The sequence below is a fragment of the Neodiprion pinetum genome, chromosome 3 (genome assembly GCF_021155775.2).
Source record: "Neodiprion pinetum isolate iyNeoPine1 chromosome 3, iyNeoPine1.2, whole genome shotgun sequence".
In the NCBI taxonomy this organism is placed as follows: Eukaryota; Metazoa; Arthropoda; class Insecta; order Hymenoptera; family Diprionidae; genus Neodiprion; species Neodiprion pinetum.
In genome coordinates this window covers 2010489-2034102 of record NC_060234.1, presented here as the reverse complement: position 1 = coordinate 2034102, position 23614 = coordinate 2010489, and the positions used below count along the sequence as shown (strand labels likewise).

At 39.3% G+C, this 23614-nt stretch overlaps 2 protein-coding genes across 4 annotated transcripts in view; one reads left to right on the top strand and one right to left on the bottom strand.

The window, feature by feature from the left end:
* The window catches only part of LOC124215723 (uncharacterized), a 114195-nt gene that overhangs the window by 82330 nt on the left and 8251 nt on the right, over positions 1–23614 (bottom strand). The window lies entirely within an intron of this gene.
* The window catches only part of Ror (tyrosine-protein kinase transmembrane receptor Ror), a 130766-nt gene that overhangs the window by 103658 nt on the left and 3494 nt on the right, over positions 1–23614 (top strand). The window contains exons 3-13 of one of the 3 annotated variants that reach the window (XM_046619436.2): positions 571–781; positions 997–1150; positions 19317–19398; positions 20449–20689; positions 21123–21247; positions 21359–21921; positions 21995–22231; positions 22316–22449; positions 22536–22752; positions 22849–23190; positions 23279–23547. In XM_046619436.2, the coding sequence (XP_046475392.1) occupies positions 571–781; positions 997–1150; positions 19317–19398; positions 20449–20689; positions 21123–21247; positions 21359–21921; positions 21995–22231; positions 22316–22449; positions 22536–22752; positions 22849–23190; positions 23279–23547 (2575 nt within the window). Of the gene's footprint in view, positions 1–570; positions 782–996; positions 1151–19316; positions 19399–19796; positions 20205–20448; positions 20690–21122; positions 21248–21358; positions 21922–21994; positions 22232–22315; positions 22450–22535; positions 22753–22848; positions 23191–23278; positions 23548–23614 lie in introns of those variants that run through there. The other 2 variants (XM_046619439.2, XM_046619438.2) reach the window with 2 other exon arrangements.

The following is a 23614-nucleotide window of genomic DNA, read 5'->3' as shown; positions in this document are numbered from 1 at the left end:
AAAAAATTTTTCGTTTTGCGAAATATCGCGATCATTTTCAAAACATCGTCATTTCAGGAGCTCTGGGAATAGTACGGAGGGTAGGATAAATCCTAAAAAAAAAAATTGGAATGCTTTTCAGAGTTGGAACAACAACATAAAAAATCATGGACCAAATCCAAGAAGGCGAGAGTAGGTGGAATGCCCCATATATGCACGCATTATACGGACAAATGTTTATCGCGATCGTTGCAACATATCGTCGGACCGCTGTCTGCTGCCTGTTATGCTCGATGACTTATCGATCATAAGGGATATGATTTATATTCAATAATCACTCCTATCCTATCCACCTATATATATGTATATATCAATTATTATCTAGTCTGCTGAAAATCACAACATCAAAGGAATATTTATAAATAAAAAAATTGTCATTATTATCACTGTATTGTGATCACGACGATGGTATGAAAAGATTGGTAGCCGCAGGCGAAACAAAAACCTTAGTTAAAATAAACGACGCAGCAAAATGAGACGTTCAATTTCCACGCAAACGTTTGATTTTCTTTTTACACTCTTTGTCCGCAGAACGGAAATTGACGCGACGTCGAGCACAAAGGGCGGAACGTTGAAATTCGTTCGTGCGCTGAACAACATGACGCGAGAATCCGGAGGGGTGGTTAACATGCGTTGCGAGGTTGTCGGCGATCCGCCGCCGAAAAAGATACGTTGGTACAAAAACGAAGCGCCGGTTGAAGAGGAGCCGGGCAGAGTGAGCATAAGGAAAATTCACTCCCAGGTAAGCGATGATGATCGAGGCGTGTCAGCGAACATGATGTTAAGATCTTACAAAAATCCACTTTCTTTAAAAACTTTCTTTTTCTTAAACTACGCATATTCAAGTATATGTATACTATATATATTCGGCTTCCTGACTAGGTACAACCCCTTAAGATGAGACAAAGAATGTTGGGAATTCGATCAACCTCTCGTTCCTTATTTTCTTGTTATCAGGCGCACGAGCATTCGGCCCAAAACATCGCCGGTAGCCGTTTGAAGATAACGAGACTCGACGTTATGGACACCGGTTATTATTCATGCAGAGCAAACAACGATCAAGATCGTATACAGAGCGAGGCAATCCTCCAAGTAAAAATGGTCCGATACGGTGAGTCCTATCATCGTCGTACCTAAGCTTTGCCATAAATACATGTTCCAAAAAAATCATCCATTCCACAAACTCGGAGGTATCCTCAACACGTTTCCTTCCTATTTATCTGTCTTTTTTTTTTATACTTATTCTCACTCCAAACTGGAGAAAAGTCATAAAAAAAAAAAAAAAAAGCAAGAAGAACCGCGGAAAATGAAGGTAAGAAAAACCGGACCTCGAGGCAAGGTCCTTTGACGGGTCCATTAAACGCGTCCAATTTCCTGCACACACTGCACCCCCCACGTCAAAAAACGTTCCTTGAAGCTAGTTGAAGCTAGGATCAGGATACGCGTTTATTGCAGCAGTATATTGAAACGTTGAAAAGATATCTTATAACTCGGCAGTCTAGCTATTGCGGTCTTACTAATACACTGCCCAAGGTACGCGAAGTGTAATGTACACGCAACGGTCGTTTGACGAGGGGGTTGAGGATATAATAAGGAGAAGGAGAAGAAGAAAGATAGTGAAAAAAAAAAAAAAAAAGAAAAGAAATGTAGCGAACGAAACAGAAGTAAACAGAGGGAGCGAGGGGGATAAAAAACAATAAGAAGAAGACGTAGGGAAGAAATGAATCCTTGCGCTAGAACGAACTGCACCCTCGAAAATGATCGCGACGAAGGGATGAAGAAACGGGGGAACTTTTTAATTTCCTAAAAGTGCCAATATCAAAGTTTCTTTGCCTAAGCTCTTGTATCACATTATGTACAAAAGTGTGTTACATTGTGTGTGTGTATAGATCACGAAGGGAGAGTTGAATAGAAAAGTTTTTACAATATCCGTACTGCATACCCTCCGCACTGAATGGGTTTATAAATCAGTTCATTCGTTCGACCATTTCGTCAATCCTATAACAGTAGCTCGTACCAATGAAATAGTTACCTGCCACGTTCACGAATGTTATTTCATTCATTCGTTAGGAAATAAATGAAACGAGAGAATTAGAACCGGGTTAGAACAATGAAAGCCACATATAACTGCACTTGAAAATGCAATACCTAATCTGTAAAAGTTACAGGAAGAAGGAACGAGAGGCAATTCGATATTAGATATACTTCGTTGCACACTTGAAGTGTCTCCGGTATGAGTTCGCGATAAGAAGAAAAAGATCGGGCATAAAACAATGGAATGTTCATTTTTTACGATTCCCTTGGTTTATGCATCCATATAAGTGGTCTCTTCGTGTGTTGGAGTGAGAATTCACTCCAATCATCGGGTGAAATTCAAAGTGATTTTATTCGCTCCAAGCGTTTGAAGTGGAAAAGTTCACTCTTAAAGATTGCGTGAATATTTCATTCCATCATGCGAGTTCTGCAATTTTCACTCCAATGATATTTCGAGAGTACGCAGTAATCTTTCTTCGATATTCCGGTTTTCTACACTCTCCCGGCTTCCGCAACTATAACAAACTGCGCAAAACGGTGGCAAGCACCGTGTCTGCTTCCACCCTACAAACTTCCGCTCTGGAATACGTAGTGAAGTGAGTTGCAATGAAACTCGTACGTCTTGAACGTCGGACTTGACGTTCGTCTAATTGTGTCTTCAATTTTTTCCTATTACCATTTTCCCCTTCTTCATCTTTTTCTTCTAATGGTAATTACAATTACCGAGCCACAATCATGCCGCTACGTCCACGACGTGCATCGAGAAAAAGATTAAGAAATAAGAACCAAGCAGCGGCATTCGTCCCGGAGGCTGCACACCTGGTCTCAATTTGCATGTTAAATTGGATCGTGGGCGTCGTTCCTCGTTGCTGGTTGCATGTATCCCATATTCGAGCTGGGTATCATATCTTAATTACTCGACGCTCAGAGAGCAGAGTCGTTTAAACTCGCGAGCTATATCCTGTCTGTACTCCTCACACTCCTCATACCCCGATCATATATAAACAAATTATACTTAATGCACTCACAGAATCCAACTTAAATTACCCTAACGAAAAACTGAAAAAAAAAAACAAAAAACGGCATTTCCGATAATTATTGACGGTCAAGCAATGCATTCGTGTAACGTTAAATGAAACCTCAGTGACATCCGTTAACAATCCCCCCCTTCAAAACCCATTGAACGACGTTCAAGATAAATAGTCGTATCAAAAACGAAGCGGTCTTTTTTATTCCCGTTTAAAAAAGTGATAAAATAAATGTTCAAATGTGTCTTCTACGTTCGACAAAATCAAAATACGTAAACCTAAAATAGTGTTTTCAACTGGCTTGCAAGCAACTCAATTTTATGCAACCAAAATGCATCTGTGGTAAAGTGATTTTCGAAATAAGAAGCTCGAGTCACGGATGGGCCCAAGTACTAGAAATTGAAACGAAACTGACAATGAAGCGAGTGAAGGACGGTAATGAAGAAGAAGAGAGCTGGAGTACGAGTACGAGAAAGACGAGGAACTTTTCAATTTAAACTAAAAGCTCGCGAAGCTGAAGAATACCTGCATGAAGAACGCAAACTGAAAGATCTCCTTTTGTATTTTACCGCACGTAACCACACGTAGCTACACAGATTCCGTAATGCCAAAGCCATAGCCTCAACTCCATGCAACATCAATTATTCTACGTCTCCTCTTCCTCTCCCTGCACCATGCCATGCAGTGAGGCTTTGGCGTGTCCCGCATACAGATCTCGGTGATGACGGCAACAGAGAAAGTGCGACTTGATGTAATAGAAGTACAACAAAACACTACACGGTGTTATTCAAATTGTCCTCTGATACTGTCTTTCCTATTCTTTGCCATTCCAAAGTCACCTGAAGAGTAAAGCGCAGCTTTGATTGGTATGTGGACGGATGTAGCCGACGAAATTCGCCAAAGGGTAACTTGAACATACAACCAAACCGTGTATTATACCCGTAACCATGGTGTGCGGTAAAAAATCCGTACCAAACCCAAAGACGTTAAAAGTGAAATACTTCCGGGACGTAAGAAAAATTCAAAGACAGTTGCCGAGACTTTTGAAGGACAATCAAAGTTCAAGGACATTTGCAGGACCAATGGACACCATGATACCCTTAACCAGAATCACTGTCTGGAGTACTGCTACCGTTTGTTTGACAATGCTTGGCATTGAAGTATTACGAAGGGATAAATAAAATGATCCAAGAACCATGGAGTGAGGAGAGAGGCGAATCGTTGGGTTAATCGTTGTGGACGTGCCTTGAGACTCCTCCAAGCAACATACCCTAGGTATAAACGAGAGCGAGACTGGTCGACGGAGTAAACCCGAGAGCATGTTCCGTGCAGGCGTGACCGACTCGGTGATCCTAGATAAGACAGGCTTTGCCCGATGCCCGGGTGACCCATGGTCGGGTCCACCTACGACGCCAAGTCGTGCCGCCTCGAGCATTCGTCGTTGTTCCGACATTATACCCACGTATTTGTGTACAAGTACAGCATCTACGACGCAAGGCAATAGCGAAGACGGGATAATGGTTTCTGGTACAAGTTTTGAAGAAGACGAGGATGAGAAGAAGGTTGAAAGACTACGGAGGATAGAGGTACTGGGAGGACTATCTCCGTTTATAGAAAGTGTCCTCAAACTAGAGGCAAATCAAGATGACGTTGCTGCAGCAAAAGTTCCACAAAGCGCCAATCACATTGAACCCAATTGAACCCAATTGAACCCTGATTGCTAAGCGCCAATCAGATTGTGACCCTTGTTGCTTATGAGTGCTATTCCGGTGACTCGTTGAACAACTGTTTGCCGCTTTTTGGCCGATACTTTTTCAGTTGCGAACCCATATAAGATACTTCTCCTTGTCTCTACCATCCATCTAGCAAAGATGCAATATGTACACAGAGACGATGGAGCTGTTTCAATTTAAGAGCGTAGATGGGTATACAGTTCACCGTGTTTCGTCTCAAGGACCCGTGCCGTTTACTCGACCATAAATTGTTCGGAATTTCATCGTGTTTGAAACTATCCTCGAAACTTGTAGGTATTTACTGACGGAGCGAAATAATCACCAGAGCATCGCCTCGTCTCTATATTTCTCTTATTTAATCGAGAATATGCAGGGTGATTATAATTCGCGGAGTTTGAGCATCGAAATATGTTTACCGACACAACAACGATACCGGAACGGTATCATAACCGAAATATCTGCGGCATACTTCGGACAACTTGGGATCTGCGATTTGCCCGAAAATCCGTAACTAGCCTGAGAAGGTAGCCTACGTGTATAGTATATGGTTAGGATACGTTACCAATGCGTGTTTGCGTAACTGTACTTAGCGGTACGTGACCAACTCCTTAAACATGTTGTGTGTTGAGTCTCTCGAGACTTCTTCCTTATACAATACACTACACCCAAGGCATTCCTGAATGTATATCTATAGATTTAAGTTCGTGTATATCCAAGGCTGGCCGCAGGACACCTGGTGGAACACCTGGAGTCCCATAAGGAGTGACCGCGTTGGGAGAAAAAGAAGGAAGGAAAATACCATCTTGGAAAAGACCGTCACGCTGCAATTCGATTATCGTCAACGTGAATTTTTTTTTAAACAATTTCAACCGGGTATACAACAAGTTCGAAAGTATGATACGCTTATTAAAGAGCGTAGACCTCGACGTTGCGTATTAAGACGACGGTAAACCACATACACGATTTTTATCACGCATAATCTTGGGTATATATTTCATTATACTATTTTCTCGGTTATACATTTCTTGCTCCTTTTTCTTTTCCAAGTTTTTGTTCTTCTAATTTTTTTTTTCCACGGGGTGGGTTTACTTGAAGGAAACACGGTATATCCGAGTAGTAAACCGCACTGCAGTTGCATTCGGTCGACTTATAACCATGGTGTATAAAAGTATGAAATTACAACCGCAAAATCTACATAATGACCAGCCATATGCTAGGCTCGAGTTCATTCGTTCGAAAAATTGAACAAGTGCATTATATTGTACATAATCGAGGGGTTGTTCGCTCATAAATTCGGTAACAAGCGATTTCGAGAAACTTCAAAGGATTTCATACGATTTCGTGAGATTTCGAGTGATTTCAAGCGTTTTTAAAGCTGCCACTTGCAAAAGTGATTCGCTATTTCAACGAGTGAATACCTCCCCACACATAATGCATAATGAACCTGAAATCATCGATAAAATCATCTCTCGTGATCAGTTGAAATCCGTTTTGAAACCACCAAAAACGTGCGTTACAATTCCAGTAGTGTACGCGTAGCTGAAAGAATTGTCTAGTAAAAATAACCATATTCCAAATAAAAATTTCAGTAAGATTTCGCGGTAACTATAAAACGTAGTTTATTTAACTGCATTGATAATGACTACCCTTGCACACGTGAAAAAAGTACACGGTATCTGCTGAAGAAAATATTCAATTAAACTATACGAATGGTGAAAAATACTTCAAGATCAGCCGATTGTTTCTATTGAATTGGAATAGCGGGATTTCCGACATCGCTTCTCTCCGACGGTGTACAAAATAATTAAAATCAGACCAGAACTTCGACCATCAGCCCTTCTATATACCTACCAATTCCCTCGAAGAATAGAAATGTTCCTGTTTACCAGTATTTAACTTCGTCCCCTTTTTCTGCCGCACGGCCATTAAACGGTTCATCGATTCCCTGGCTGGAATAATTCGGTATAATTCGTGCCTAGCTGCTGCTGCCTGCTGCTGATGTTATACCAGGATACACAGTGTGCAACGTAGCAGAGGCTTATATTCAGTGAAACGAATCCTGTAGGACGGGCGTTATGTGCTCGTACGATTCAACGGGATGGAAAAAAGATGAAAAAGAAGAAGAAGAAGAAGAAGAAGAAGAATAAGCAGAAGAAAAGCTATCGGCTTATCTATATAACCCTCGGCTAAAACATCCCAAGCGAACGGACGCGGAAAGAGCAAAGGAGTATAAGGGATGAAACCGTCTTCTCGATGTGACACGGTCGTGCGGAAGATAAGATGTTAAGGGGTTACTTGTATCTTTCTCCTCCTTATAGAGTATACCTCGGACAGTCATTTTTTTTTCTTTCCCTTCGTACCACGTCTGCTGAAATTTGGATCAAAGATCCCCGAACTTTCATCCCTTGATATCAGTTCCATAAAAGTTGGAACGATATCCACCAGAAACCAGCAATTCTCTATATTACCTTTCTAATGAATTGATGATTGCGTTTATCCCTTCTTTTTATATTTTCTCTTTAATCTTCAATTTTATACGATACAACTGACAAAATTACGATATTTACGATGATACGGAACTTGAATTCGAATAATCGAAGACGTTCGCAGACTTCCTCCCTGAATTTGAAAAATTCGTTATCAAGTGCAATTTGCAAGCAGCGTGATAAAGTGGTAGAGAGAAGAAAAAAAAAAAAAACAAACAAACAAAGAGACCATTATTCAACGGAGTCTAGTATACCGCCCTGTTGAACACAAGCCTTGGTAAACGCAATCTCGAACTTGTATCTCCCCGCCAAGAGTCGAAAATGATCACCATTGCGTGTAACCGCGTTGTTATAGATACAAGATGTTGGTTCTCCGCCTTCTATTCCCACAAACCGGGCGCTAATGGCAACATGCCTCGACATTTAACACCCGGACACGGCATGGCAAGGCATGAAAAGAGGAAGAGAAGAGGAGGAGAATCGCGATTAGGACGTGCAACGCTCGACGCCTGTCAAAATTGTTTAAAGGGTGGCCCAGCCCATTAGGTGCGTGAAACGTGTATCGATAGTCGGTCTCGAGGTGATGCAGTGAAGCGATAACGAAAATTCTCTGGATTACAGTCGTCGCTAATTATCCGACCATTCTCCGTACTCTTAATATGTATGCATTCAAGAAACGATATCTAGTCAACTTAAAAAAGGCAATCAATGCGAAACGGTTGACATTCACGTCGCATCTCCCACTTCATTATTATTTGCCGTTTTCAATACAGAGATAAATTAGTCAACGACACCAAGTATAGCAACTATAAAGTGCAACGAGAGTGTCTCGATTTTCTATTGGTTGAGAAAACAAAAAAACAATATTGGCACTCAGACAACGGAGAGAAATAAACTGTTGAAGAAGTACATTTCCACGAAAAAGAAAAAGTAATTCAAAGAACAATCAAAATTAGTAACGGTGAAAATAGCGCAACGACCACACTAAAAAACAAAGTCTGTACCTACCACAACCATTAAACACCGACAACGATGAACGAGACCGATAGTGGCGAGCATGTAAAGCGGACAAGTTTTCGTAAACGCATGTCGCATTGTACCTTTTACTCGGTACGGTTGCACCCTTCCATACGTGCGTAGATTCGAGCATCCGAGCTGCGCCGGACTTTCAAAGAATGGAGTCGCCGCAGAATCGTCGTCTGGGCGAAGGCGAACTAACGAAACGAAACGCGAAGTGCGCAATGCCCACGACAACGAAGCATAAAGGCTTTGTCTCGCCAACGGACCTCGAAAGCTCGGCGAACCAACGACGACAAGTTCAAGGCGGAAGCTTTGACTTTTGCTAGAGTGTAGGAAAGGATCACGCTTCTCCGGCTCGGCTCTCCCTTTGCGGCTCCATTCGATGGCAACCATGCTCGGAAGAACGTTCGATGAAAGGCAGAGAGAGAGAGAGAGAGAGAGAGAGAGAGAAGGGGAGGGAGACTGATCCTAGGCGTAATAGATTACAACCCGAGTATCACGAAGTGGGTGGAGCAAAGCTGTAGGAATTGATACCAGCCAATCTGAGAAATCCGGAAACCCTTTGGAAGTCGATATAGAGCAAGGAGTGCGAAAGAGTTGGACACGATCGCGAAGCGTTTACTGCCGACGTTAAAAAACTGATAAAGTGTTTGAGAAATTATGCCGAGCGTTAAAATTTGCTTGAATAACCTGAGACGCGTTCCACCTACACACCTTACACGTACATCCATATACATACGTATTACACACATTTAAACCGCGACTAATGGAGATTAGCTTGGGTTAAAACCTGCGGATAGCCGCGGGAAATAATATTAACTAAAACCGTCCCTAGGGATGTTCGGAGTAGAGAGAAGAAGCGAGAGAACAGAGAGAAAGGGGGTGGAGGGGGGGGGAAGAGGGATGGTGGATTTGAGCTTTAAATCAGCCGGTAATCCACGGGGGATTATTTTCCGTCGTCTGTAAAGGTATAAGCATATAAATACCCATAACGCACGGTGTCTGCTATCCGTGCATACATACATGCCTATGGAAACGTACGTGTATGTATCTAATTTTACGCGTATATTTATAGATTATATAGCACGACGGATGTTAAATAGAAATTCTCGACAGCGGAAAATATCATTATAGATGTAACAACGACCCGTGTGGCGGAAATTAACACGTTCACTTTGAAATGGAAATATATAGACTCAACAATTATTTAATATACAATATATCTTGATAAAATCGTAAATAACAAAAATCAAGAACGTATTGTTTATCAAATGAAACGAATTCCTGCGCCAATTCTTTATTCCCTCGATTCTCTCTTGTTTCTACGCGCATACTACGCTAAAATTCTACATCAAAAGCAGTTGTTTTCTCAGGTTAACCAACCGTCGTTAAATTCAGACTTTATTTAACCTCAAAAAATTGGAAGCCTGTCGACGTCAGTTGTTCTCGACTTCGGTCATTCCCCCGATAAATAATTTTTCCGAGTAAAAACAATCTCAATCTGCCCGTTCGACATTCAAAAACAGTTCCAACGGTCAAAATGTTTCATCTGTGACAAATGCCGTCGATATTTTTTCACGGATCGAACAACATTGACAATTGTCACCGACGGGTGGTTAAAATTTTTGAGGTTAGAGACATCGTGGCGACCCGTCGTCCGAACTCACGTAGGTTGGTCAACCTGACCAAACGACCGCTTTTGCTCTACAATTTTAGCGCATGCGCGTTCGACAATTCGACGGTCAGCTACTCACTCCGTCGATACATACATCTTCCTTCCTTTTCGATAGCCGTTTTAATGTGGCAAAAACCGCGAACCGCGGGTCGATGTGTTAAGCCGAGCATCCGGCACGATGAAACCCACCCGCCGGATTAACCAATCGCGCACAAACATGGAAAACCGCAAATTCGCTTCAACGATGATCGCCGCGGTCTGACCGCACGACGTTACGCGTACCGCAATAAGGCGGAAACAACGCACGAGCCGGCATGGCAGTTGCGGAACGTTTCTCTGCGGTCGAGTCGTAAAATCGAAACACCCCCGAAATTCCCGTACCGCTGGTCCGCGATGTCTTGAAATACATGCATGTGTACGGTGCATTCCACGTCAAATTTCTAACCCACGTACTTCACGCCCTTCGATTATTGACATCTTCTTACCGTCACGTTGCTTCCAACCCAAAAAGAGTCTCAAAGATATTTTTATTTTTTATTAGCCACCAGCGAAATTTCAAAATCATATTTTAAATCGTAAGATCGGTGTAAATTTTTTCAGATTCTCAAAAATGGCGTTGCCGGTATTTGTTGTTAAATTTTATTTAAATTCTACCGTCGCCCATCAAAATCTGACAAGAATTCCAAGACCCTTTTGCGTGGGTTGCAACGTCGTACGAAAAAATGATCAATATCGAAGGTGTCGAGGTCCCTACGTGCGTTACAAATTTCACGTGGAATAAATGGAATTAGGTCAGAGACAGTTGTTCCCGGATCGTAGCGCATGCGCATTAAATTTTAGCAGACGACAGACCATGCAGTCATTACGAATTCGCTCTGTATAATATATACTACGACATTTGAAACATTTCCTTTTTTCGGTGTTGTATAATAATTCGCATTTTCGATCGTCATGTTGGCAGAAAAAAAAAAAAAGGAGAAAGAAAAAATCTTCGACATCGCAATTTTTATCCCGGATGAATGTTTAAATTGTATATTTCAAAACACGTCGTGTCGTCGTTATACGAGCATTGCACAGATTATCAGTCTCTGTACACTGCAGTATTTATACTTCGTGTATCCTACGTGATTTGAAATTTTTTCAACGATTCGTAATATAACATTTACCTACGGTGCGTAGCCGATCGTATTACATAAACTAGATTCGAATGGCGATTGTAATACCTAAGCCGCAGTCGTTGGTACGGACCGTTGCGTATTTGGAATATATAATGTACGCATAGGTATAGCGTATAAGTACGAGTATGTGTAATAAAGGTGCGATGTTATATAATTACAAAACCGATTACACGCATGTTATACGATATCTAGGATGTATTTATGCGAACGATATATGTAATCTGAAGCAGTGGAAGGCGCGTGGCATTTCCCTCAGGTTTTAAACTTCGATCCTTGCATGTACACCGTATTGATAATATATATTCAAGAGCTTTAGGTCAGCGATAACAGCGACAAAATAGAGCATCGCGACGGTGTGAAAGAACAAACAACTATACACGCGCAAAGAAATAAATAAAAACATGTTTTACAATCCTTGTGTTAGTTTTTTGTTTTTTCTTTTTTTTTTTTGCTTCTTCCGAATCGTTCTCCCTTACGTTCGTCAAACAATATGAGAAGAATTCAAGTACACGATACATATGTACATATATAATTTGTTCAAATACCTTTTCCCCCAGTGATTAAAATCGTATAACACACGAAATGTACATATGCAGCTCGTAACAATATACGATACGTTTACGTATACATTAAAAGCAACTCGCGTTGGAATTTTCGCATTTCATTTCATTTCACCGCACACGCCAGTTTCAAAAAGGGTTCCGCGGTTTATTCCGACATACACGTGCAGACGTGCCGACAATAACGCAGAATCGTGGTCTGTTTCTCTACGGTGTATTGCAACGGCTTCTCCACGTGGTACAAAGCAGGTTCAAATTTTATACACACACACGCGCGCGCCCACATTTGTATATGTATTTGTATAAACATACGGGCGTAATCGCGCGTGTTACACATGCATAACCCACCACCGTGAATTTGACCAACATTTCAAAGCTGAGCGTAAGGGCTGAGGGCTGAATTTGGGGTTCAAAACAATCAAAGGTAATTATCTGGAATAATTAAAGCCCGCTCCGCAAGACCGCAGAAGGCATTGTATAAACGTACGCACGGCTGTCACGAACGTCGGTGATCCTCTCTGCACCGGAGGAATTTCTCCTCTCGACATTAATTTCAACCTACAAATTCGTAACAGTAACGTACAACAACAACAATAACGCGGAAAATAAGAGAACCTATGAGAGGAACAGAGTTTTTAATCAAAACGATGATGTATATTGAATTAACGAATGATAATTACTATCAATCTTGTGAATAATTGTGAATAATCAACTTATCTCGACATTAACGTCAATTTATCGTTGCACAAGCATTAAATTCTCGCCACAGTCACGCGAAAATCTGGTAACAGTGATCGTAACGAGAAAGAATAGTAACGGATACTAGACTTCCCGGTAACAGTTTGAAAACTAATTATCATTTCGTGCCTAGAACAATATTTTTCGATTGTGGTAAAGAATGAAAATAGTTAAAAACTAAGCGCTGAACGGAACTGAAATTTTCTCTCAGTGATAGTCGAGAATTGACGTGAAATGGTCCATACGTGTAATTGGCGATTGGCGCAGTCACATTATGGTTTCGATCCCAATTCGAGAGAGGCAGGCACCCTCTTCCCTTATTATCCCTTCTTGGCTAGTTGCCTTAGCAGGTCACGTCACAGGATTTTAATGAATAATTTACGAGGGGTTGCGCCTAAGAAGTGTGGTGTCCTTTAATTCAATCCCGGTAGTATATATAAGCGATATAGTTATGGTACAGCGGTAGTAGAAGTAGTAGTAGTTCAAGCCCTGCAGCATATACGTGATTCGAATGAATTTATTTCTCTCCCTTTCTATATTATTTTCCTTGAATTTTCTCTTATTTATACACCCTGCGCATCTCCGCGCCACAATAAAATCGTTTTTTAATTTTTTCTTTCCGCTTATACTCTGTCCGATAAAAATAAAATCAATAAAAATGAGGTTAAGAAAAAAAAAGAAAAAACAAAAAAAAACAAACAAACACAGTTCTGTAATTAATTTTGGAAAATCATGCTCCTTGAATATATCGTGTATACATTGTATAAATAAATTTACCCGCGTGATCGTTAATAGTGTTAATTTAATATACATGGTACAATTAATACGTGCATATTCTGATACATCGCGCTGCACGATGAATGCAGATATAGACTCTTAAATACACGTCCGTGGAAAAAAAAAACAACCGATAGCGTATAACATATATCTATACGTATAAGATATTTTATATACATAGGTATACAAATATGCATGTGACCTGCAGTATAGACGATGGATCTTTCTCGAGCAGGAAGTGCGGAAGATAAGCTATCCCGGAGCCATTAATAACACAAAGTTACGATATATATATATATATATGTGTGTGCATGTTGTATATATTTTCCCTGCATTTCACTCTCAGCTCATTCTTTCGTTCTCAATTTGCTCTGCAGCATTACAAAATATATATATATATATAATATATATATATAATTGTTAATTAGCAGAAATTTATCAAAGTTAAAATTTCGGTCATCCCGATTAAGTAAATAATCTGCACCTAACAATAATATCTGATTCTCCATTACACCTATATACCGTAAGGTTGGTAAAAACAAAAAATAAATTCTAATTCGTTACTTTGTTTACACGGTATGTGTAATATAAATTATTACATTTCCGAACGCTGAAAGTAAGATGATCGATTTTTTCAAATTGAATTGAATTACGCGCAAGGGTGACATATTCCATTTCTCGTCCTCCTTCGGCTCCTCTTATACGATCTACGTTTCGTGACATTCGAATGAGCCTGAAATATTGCTAAAAGTATCGATACCCATCCCTCCAATTCAGAATCCTCAAGTACAGGATTTTCTCCCCCCGTATGGCATGACTCAAATGTGCGTGATTCTGTATCTGTATCTGTATATATATGTATGTATATATATATATATATTGTGTAATACATATGTATGCATGTATATGCGTAATATAAGAGGAAAAAATTCACGTTAGTCACGTGTAAACAAGACGGTGCGTGCAGGGTGCGTTCCTTTTCCGTTTTACACATACATGCATATATATCGAATGTTATACGACTTCCATTCCATTTCTTTTTCCTTCTCCTCCCTCCCGCCCTTTTTCAAGTATCGAACAAATGAGTTTGAGAAAAGTTGAAGAATCGCGAAGCAATCTGTCGGCTATAATTCATATATATCTATAATATTGAATGATAAATGTGAATGTATATGAATAATATACATACGTACATGCGTATAGAAAGAAATGGGAGCGAGGCATTTGCACACGTCGAGTATTGGAAGAAAAAAGCGTGAAACGAAAGAGAAACGAGAATTTAAAAAAAAAAAAAAAAAAAAAACCGTAAAGTTTTTCACCCCTCAAGAAACGCAGCTGCAGCTTGTATCGCCGTGTTTAGATCGAAATGTCGAATTTTCAAAAAAGAGAAAACTTAATGATGTGTAGAGAATTTAAAAATGATGAAAGTCTAAGTATGGAGGAGTAAAAGATTAGAAAGGCTAGAACGTAGAATTTCAAAATGTAGAATCGTCAAAATTACTCTCAATGATACAGAATCGTACAGAGATTCTCGACTTTGCTGCACCACGTCACGACCTTTCGATATTTTGTCTCTCTGTACATCGACATACTATGTTTTCAATTTTATTGTTCATCAACTTTCCACTTTTCTGTTAAATTCTACGAATAAAATTATCGCGTCTAGGAAAACTCGATATTTCGGTTCTTCCGTCAATCAGCGATTCTAGTTTTTCTACCTCGACCCAGATTCGTTCATCTTATACATACATATTCTGCATGAATACATAACGTATGTAGTACGAATATATGTACCTATACTAATGTACATAATATGAAAAACGCAGGGATTTGAAAATATTCAACATATAAAAATAAAAGAAATAAAACTGCGGTATAACGATCGGCAATCCTTCGCGGACAAAGTTCTTTGAAAATCAAAATAAATAAATAAATACCGAAAGCAAATTGAAAAGTACAGAGAAGAAAAAAAATCGACAAATACCGGGTGAGAGAGAATATGTAACAAAAAAAATTCGAAGATTAACCCATACCGATAAATTATTAATAAAAGTGAATTAAATACATACACATATGATTGTAAAATTTTTCTGTGCACGTAACGCGTCATGTATGACATCTTATGTGATACGTACACCTTGTACATATAAGGTTTGATTTTGATCCCCCGTCTGCAAGCACTCGTTTCGCGTTTTCCTGACTTCCGGGGGACGAGAGGGAGAAAAAAAATAAGGAAAGGAAGCGGGAGAGAGAGAGAGAGAGAGAAAAAGAGTGGTAGAGAAACACATATAGAAATTGTGTTTGTCATAGGCACACACGCGAGAGAGAAACTGGAATCAGTCAAAGCTGCGATACAAAGAGATGGAAAGAGGGAAAAGAACTCATACGGCATTTTTATATATGTACATACATATATATATATACATACATATATATATATATAAGAGCTACTCATGACGTTCACAGCACGTATAAGTGCAACAAAGCAAATAATATCTCAGATCCAAATCTACCCTTACCCACCCATATAACATGTTATATACAATATGCATGTATGTATGGGAAATTCCATGCGAACCCAACCAACGTCTGACCCCCCTTTACCATTACTGATTTTGTTTTGAAATATTTCCTGCAATTGTCCCTTTTATTCAACTGCTCAATTATTTGTAAATATTTCAAAGTGATTTTGAGACGGACCTTTCTTTTTTTAAAACTCTCACAAAAAATCTCAGAAACTGTGTTTTCTATTACAAACATTCCAAGACCGGGTCCATGATGGTCCGATTTTATTCCATTTTTTTTTTTTCAATACTTTCAATTTTTCTGGTCATCTAAAACATTGTTTGAACGGTTTGAAAATTCCCGAAAACTTCTCAAAACTCCTAACTTTTACTTACAATTAGAGAACGCTTCTAGAACGGTTCCATTATGGAGGGATTTTTGTCTACATTTTGCACATTCAACTTTTTTTTTTTTTTTATCAACCGCACGACGAAACCTGTCTAAAAATGTTCCAAGTAAAATAATAGAAGCTTCTCGAGGTTTCTTCGATAATTTTCAAAACGTTCAAACAACGTTTAAATTGTTTTAATTGCCACCCCGACAAACGACTGCCTTCCAATTTTTATCGCACGCGTATTTTAGACTACCACAGCAGACAACGTAACATCCCGTCGATAAATAATGCATTTTTATATTTCCCACCCAAAAATGAAAACGGTACAAACCGATAAACGGACAAACAAACAAAAAAAAAGGATCAACATCCGGATCGATCTTTCTCGCCGAGGGATACAGACGCCGTTCATCGATATATAATGTATAATATTATATTATACCTATAATATTTATAGCCATCCCATAATTCGTATGCGTAAAGTACCCACATAACTATATACATATGTACATGTATATTATACTGCTAGGCGTCAAGGAGATCGCGGAGGGTTTGAGTGAAGATGACGAATCGATTATACACATAGTAGATTACACGCTCTCCATACATCATAGAATATAATAGATATATATATATATATATATATATATATATATATATATATATATATGGAGATAGATTTATCCAAGGGTGAAATTACCATAGAAATTCGTATTTTATGCGTACCTTATAATACCGTCGTCGCCTTTAAACAAGTTTATCGAGGGTGCAGTTTATGATATGAGAAACAGGGGGATTTTTTCCCGAACTTTGAAGCTGTCGGGCAAGCGTGTAAAAAAAAATAGTTGTTCTCTTAGTCGCCTATCATCCGTATCCGCATGAAACAGTGTTACTGATCATCCAATTCTTCGTTATTCACTGCAAACGTGACGACTAAAGGATTGTGAAAATTCTCGATGAAGAATCCAACATAGATAAGTAAAAATATACAAGTATAATACAGGAATTACTCATCGCATCGACTTTAATTAATACGGCGATATATCAGAGGTTTAATGAACGATAAATGACGTGAATAACTCCCGTTTAATTCCCTTAATTAGGAGAAAACGTTAGATCCCTTATATACATGTATACATATATGTATATACATTCATGTATGAGGATACTGTGGTTATACGTATAGATATATATTATAGCCTGTGTATGTAATACCGGGATTAAAGGAAGTGAACAATTAAAATTGAGCCTTCCGTGTTAATTGAGTTATATCTATAAAGCATACGAAATAGTTATAAATTATTGTGATAGAGGATCGAGAGCGCGAAGAGAAGTTAAAGAAAAAAAAAAAAAGAAAAAGAACTAGCGAGTGAAATGTTTCTTCTCGTCGTATTATTTGCATGAGAAAAAAATTTAGTGAACGATTCCTCGTCTTTTCGCAAAAGACCCGTAACAATTCCCTGATTATTCCAGAATTTCATCAATCCATGCAATTTCTTCTTCTATTATTTCTTTCTTTTTTTTTTTTTTTCTCAAGATCGATAATACTTTGTATAGAGAAACGAGTTTCTTTCTTCGACAAACCCAAAATTTCCAGTCTTATTTTCGAAATTCCCTAACTTTTTCCCGCATACCAAACGAGTATAATGTTACATTTTATCCTTTTATCGCTACTGCCGATACGGCGAGCAACAAGCAAGCAACCAGCGACGGTGAAAAGACGAAAGGAATGAAAGAGGCGAAGGTATTCTTTACAATTTTCATTTCAACTTTTATCTTTTTCCACCCTTTCCTTCCTTCCTTTCTTTCTCCTCGTCTCATATATTCTTCTACGACCATTTTGTCCAAAGCACGCATACCACATATATATATTAGAGAGAGAGAGAGAGAGAGAGAATTTCACAAGCACAAAGAGCATCGAATGAATAGCAAAAACATTCTACGTATAGGCGTGTATGTACCTGCACGGTAAAAAAAAAAAAATAAAAAAATAACCCATTGAAATGTTTTTTGCTTTAGAAAAAAAAAATTTTATTTTCTATTCCTTTCGCACTCTTTTCACTCTTCGCGCGACGAGTTTCGAACGAATTCAAACAAAACGCGTAAGGCAGGCTAGGCACACAGGCTTTATATGCATACCTATAGATGACGGTAGACAGAGCAGCTCTTTGTACGTCTAAATTATAAATGACGTACAAGCATAAATGCAAGCGTACCTGGGAATGGATACGTAAAACAACCGAAAGCATCCTGCTGCCATTCTTTATTTCCGTACACGCTGTGTTCGTAGTTTAATGAAGGAAAAAAGAAATCACATCTTTTTTACCTTTCAATTTCTTCGTTCTATTTTTTTTCCGTTTTTTTTTTTTTTTTTTTTTTTCTCGTAGGTACGATCGCCGCGTATAATATTCTCTTTTATTTTTCCATACCCAAAGTATCGCGCGCGTTGAGTAAAAATTTTCTACAAAAACAGAAAGATTTGAAACGCTCGATCACGCCCACATTTGTACCATCAATAATATTTAACGGCAATGAAATTGATAAATATATATACATATATATATAAAGTGATGAGAACTAACGACCTTTGTACAATATATGTATATATAACATATATATTTATGCCTGTATAATTTATAAATGTATACGTTTGTTATATACCCAACGTTATATACATATGTAATATATATATAATGTAACACGAACGTCAAGTTATGAGCTTAACGATGAAATATGCAGGCGGTCCGATGATGCGGTGATTAACAGTTGGGAAAGATATTTCTTTGCCCGTATTGTCTCACGGTGGCTAAAGATACAAGCGATCAAATCACGTTTACCGATCTCAATTGATTTTCTTATTACTAAACGTTGTGTGTATTAAAAATCATACGAATTTATGCACGATGACCGGAGAGAAAGATTGCGAAACAAACAACAGCTCTTATTCAATCACACTCGATTTAAATTTGTGTCTCGTACAAGGTTTTGGTAATAGATAATATTAAGAATTTTCATAAGTTATTCGATATTTGAGAAATGAATATAGCGATGAGCGAGGTAAGATAAAAAAAAAAAAAAAAAAAAGGAAAAAATAAAAAAAACATTTCGTTACGCAGTACAGCATTTTTCAATTCAATTATTTGTTTCAGCCGGCCGACCGATAAACGCGGCATCGGACGTAGGAGGAAGTTTTTCACCAATGATACCGCATTTTCCCGACCTTCTCGATGGGTGAGAATAAAATATATTTATCAATATATGTGCGTATTATTTGTTTGACTTTTTTTTTTTTATACCTCCACTCTATCATCAATCGAATATCTCGATATTCACCGTAAGAAGTTTAGGGAAAAATAAATAAAAAATGTGAAAAATTTGAACGACTCGGTTACCGCGAGCCTGACGCTGTTTTAGATCGAAATTACGAAGACAACGTTACAAAAACTGTCGGTAAATGATGAATAGCAGATTACCGTCCGTCGGTAAAACATATTTCTATTCTCTCAATGTATAGATTTCAATGACCGACAGAATTTACGCGTTTGTCGTTGTTCGTTGACAAAGAATAGTAGTGTGATAGTGTGGTAGTAGTAGTAGTACTAGTGTAGTAGTAATAGTAGAGTAGTAGTGTAGTAGTAGTAGTAGTAGTAGTAGTAGTAAATTCAATTCGCCATTCGAACGCAGCTGTATTGTAGCTACGCGTACAGCCGCGTTCGCAAACAACAAATGAAACCAACAGCAATCTCTATGTACAACAACAATAATAAAAACAACAACAACGATATCGTCGATAAGTTCAATGCTCTGACAATAAAAAGTTGATAATCATATGAAAAATAGTACTAATAATATTAATACCTACTAATAATAAGAAAGGAAGAGAAAAAAAAAATAAAATCTTTTTTCTTAAATAAAAATAAAACAATAATGAGGCTGCTACTTGTGTACCTAATGTTTTCAATGTTGAAAAGTTCGTGTATTTTTGTACTTACACAAAATATCGCAGATAACCTAACAGATGTCAATAACGCAACGAGGTATAACCGTATATATAAAAATAACAACAACAGTAACAAGAATTAACTTTTCAAATGAATACCGTTTCGCTTAAATCCGAAAACAAGATTGCAACAATTATACTAGAATACTAAATTGTAGCAATCAATGTTTCACACACGCAACAGTCTTAATAGATACAAAACGACGATTAATATCGTTAAGTTCAATCAAGTTTTAAATACCGAATTACACATTTATGATCCATTATTTATTTTCAAACAGCACGGCGATCGGAGACAAGCTGGATATATCTGGAATCGGCGTGTCGACCCCGCACATATCGCACCTGAGTCCAACAAACCCGTTCAGCGACATATTTCCACCCAGCCCTCAACCGACGAGTTCGCAATCCAGCACCGTCGACCTCAGCTCGATAAACGGGCATTTTCAATTGCCCCACGTGCCTACGAGCGTTGGGGGAAGTATACCGATAAGAAACGAAGACAAGGGTGGAACTTGCGAAGTGAGTGGAAAAACTCTCGTCTTCTTTTATCGTCTAAAACAGTAGGCGAGAAAGACAGGCGGTTCTATTTGACGTTAACTTCCTACTTCGAATTCGACCGACCGTATACAGAATGAGTTAATTGAAACTCCGAGAATGGGAGGCGCTTAGTTGACAAATTAGCCAATCTAGCCACGACTTTTTAATTGTTGACATTTCGTGCCGTCGTCTTTCCTTCGTTATCATATCTTTGTTATCGTTTGTCGGATTGGCTGAGGAGTACAGCCTAATTCGTCAACCGAGCTCCGCCCATTCTCAGAGTTTCGATCGACTCGCTCTGTGTATATACCTAAAATTAATAATAAGAGACAAAACGTGGCGATAAAGTTTTTCTTTTTTTGTTTATAGATTAATCGTGTAATAAATTTTATGTTTTTTAACATCTCTGAAACAGCTATACCTTGGGAAAGTGTGCGCAGACTTTGTCGGCAATCATTCCGTTTACGTACCGTCTACAACGACGCAGAAAGAACTTGAAGAAAGACTTTTGCAGGCTTTCCGAGTGATAAATTATTCAAAGTGAGTCGATGAATTATTCCAACAATAAAGAGAACCCGTCATTTTATTATTGCATCTTATATACGTTTCCTGGATAAAATTGAAAAACAACTTTTTTTTAACTTCAAACAGCGAATTGTCGTCGACATGCGAAAGATACGCCAAGCCTTCGCTTTGCTTTTCGGCATTCGCGATATGCAGAGATCAACAGGCCAAGTATCACCAAAAGCCAAAAAACTCGGAGGCTAGTACACAGCTATTTAACCTGCTTAATGCCAATCAGGGTAAAATCGTGTCACCAGACGACACGGACGGAGAGGACAACCTCAACGATTTCACAAAAACGCACGGCGTGATGAGGAGAAAAAGGAAAGCGGAATACAGTTCAAAGTTTAGCTTCACGCTGGACAGCGATGGTAATTTTCCATCCAGAAAGATCGGGGTAGAAACGACTAACGTCGACGCGAGAACGGCGGGAAGAAATCGCTTGAATCACAAACTGCGAAGGATATGTCGAGAGGAGTGTGAGATATTGGAGAACGAATTGTGCCGAAAAGAGTACGTGATTGCGAAGAGGCAAAAAGTGATAAGTCAGGTGCCTCTTTTGGAATGTTCGGATCTTCCACCCGACGGAACGCCGGAAGCCGCCGACTGTTTGAGTCTTGGAATATCAGCAGTGAAGGACGTACAAGAAGGTGAGTCTCAAAGACGACCAAGTTTAAGATGAACAATCTAATTGTAACTCGTCGTCCTGTCGATTATTTCCAGACGATCGCTGCTACTGGGGAACGGGCCAATCTTATCGAGGCGTTGCGAATCACAGCGCGTACGGTAAACCGTGTCTGCTTTGGTCTCAACAGTTGAACGTCGAGATATCGGATTACCAAGAACTAGTGGGCAGACATTCGTACTGTCGAAATCCAGGCAGCAGGGAATCTCAGCCCTGGTGTTTCGTCGAAGGCAATACCGGGATGGAGGTCCAGTTTTGCAACATCCCGAAATGCGGTTGGTAGCGTTCGAAGAAAAATGAAGCATTGAAAATCGATAATACAAGCGTCGTTTCAATAAAATCTTGTCATCTGTTCACAGTCGAAAACTTGTGGATATACGCGCTGGTCGGCGTAGTTTTGACGAGCGGTTTCATCGTCATAATAATATGCTACTGCTGCTGTTACAAAAGTAGGAAGTCGAGAAGACAACCGAACCATTTACCGTCCAACAAGGTGAGTCCTCTTACGATCTTTATCAACCTGATACAACGAGACCGTTAGTTGAGCTAACTCGTCGCCGTTTACCCTCAATAACGCAGATGCTGACGGGTATGCAATGCGACAAAAACATCTACGACGGTAGGCGAAGCACCGCTCAGCCGATGGAAATGAATTCGCTGCTGGCAGGACCAGGGAACATAACTCCTGGGGCGGGAACCCTGAGCAGCGGAAGTAGCCGAACGTCGAACAACCGAGTACCACAGTTCTCGATCCACAATGTCGCATTTTTACAAGAATTGGGAGAAGGAGCATTCGGTGAGCGTTTGGCTAAAATCTAGCAAACGAATTTTTGAAGAAAATAAAAAATGGTATCGCGATTTTACTTCGCTCTTTGTTTTATCCGACTTACAGGCAAAGTCTACAAGGGTGAATTGCAAACTGGCAATAAAGCTGAACCCACGATATTCGTGGCTATAAAAACGCTGAAGGAAAACGCCACGCCGAAAACTCAAAGCGATTTCAAACGCGAAGTCGATCTTATGACCGATCTTAGACACCCCAACATAATCTGTCTTCTCGGCGTTATTCTTAAGGGTGAACCGATGTGCATGCTGTTCGAATACATGACCCAAGGTGACTTGCACGAGTTCCTCATCTGCCATTCGCCAAGATCTGACGTACCGCTGAACAACGGCAGTGGAAAAGTATTGGAACAGCCCGAATTCCTTCACATAGCGCTTCAAATAGCGTCCGGCAAGTCTATTTCACATTTCCAAAGTTTATCATTGACCGCAATCCAACATTAAAGGGATAAATTTTGTTATTTGTAAAACATTTTCAGGCATGGAGTACCTGGCAGGCCACCATTACGTTCACCGTGATTTGGCGGCGCGAAATTGCCTTGTCGGTGAAAATCTTACCGTAAAAATATCCGATTTTGGTTTATCGCGAGACATTTACAGCAGCGACTACTACAGAGTACAATCCAAGAGTCTCCTGCCGGTGAGATGGATGCCGCCCGAATCGATACTCTATGGAAAATTCACCACAGAATCGGACGTCTGGAGCTACGGCGTTGTGCTGTGGGAAATATACAGTTACGGTTTACAGGTAAGAAGTAATCTTCGAAATTTCATTCCATCGATCGTATCGTTCGTCTCCGTGAAAAGTTCCCAAA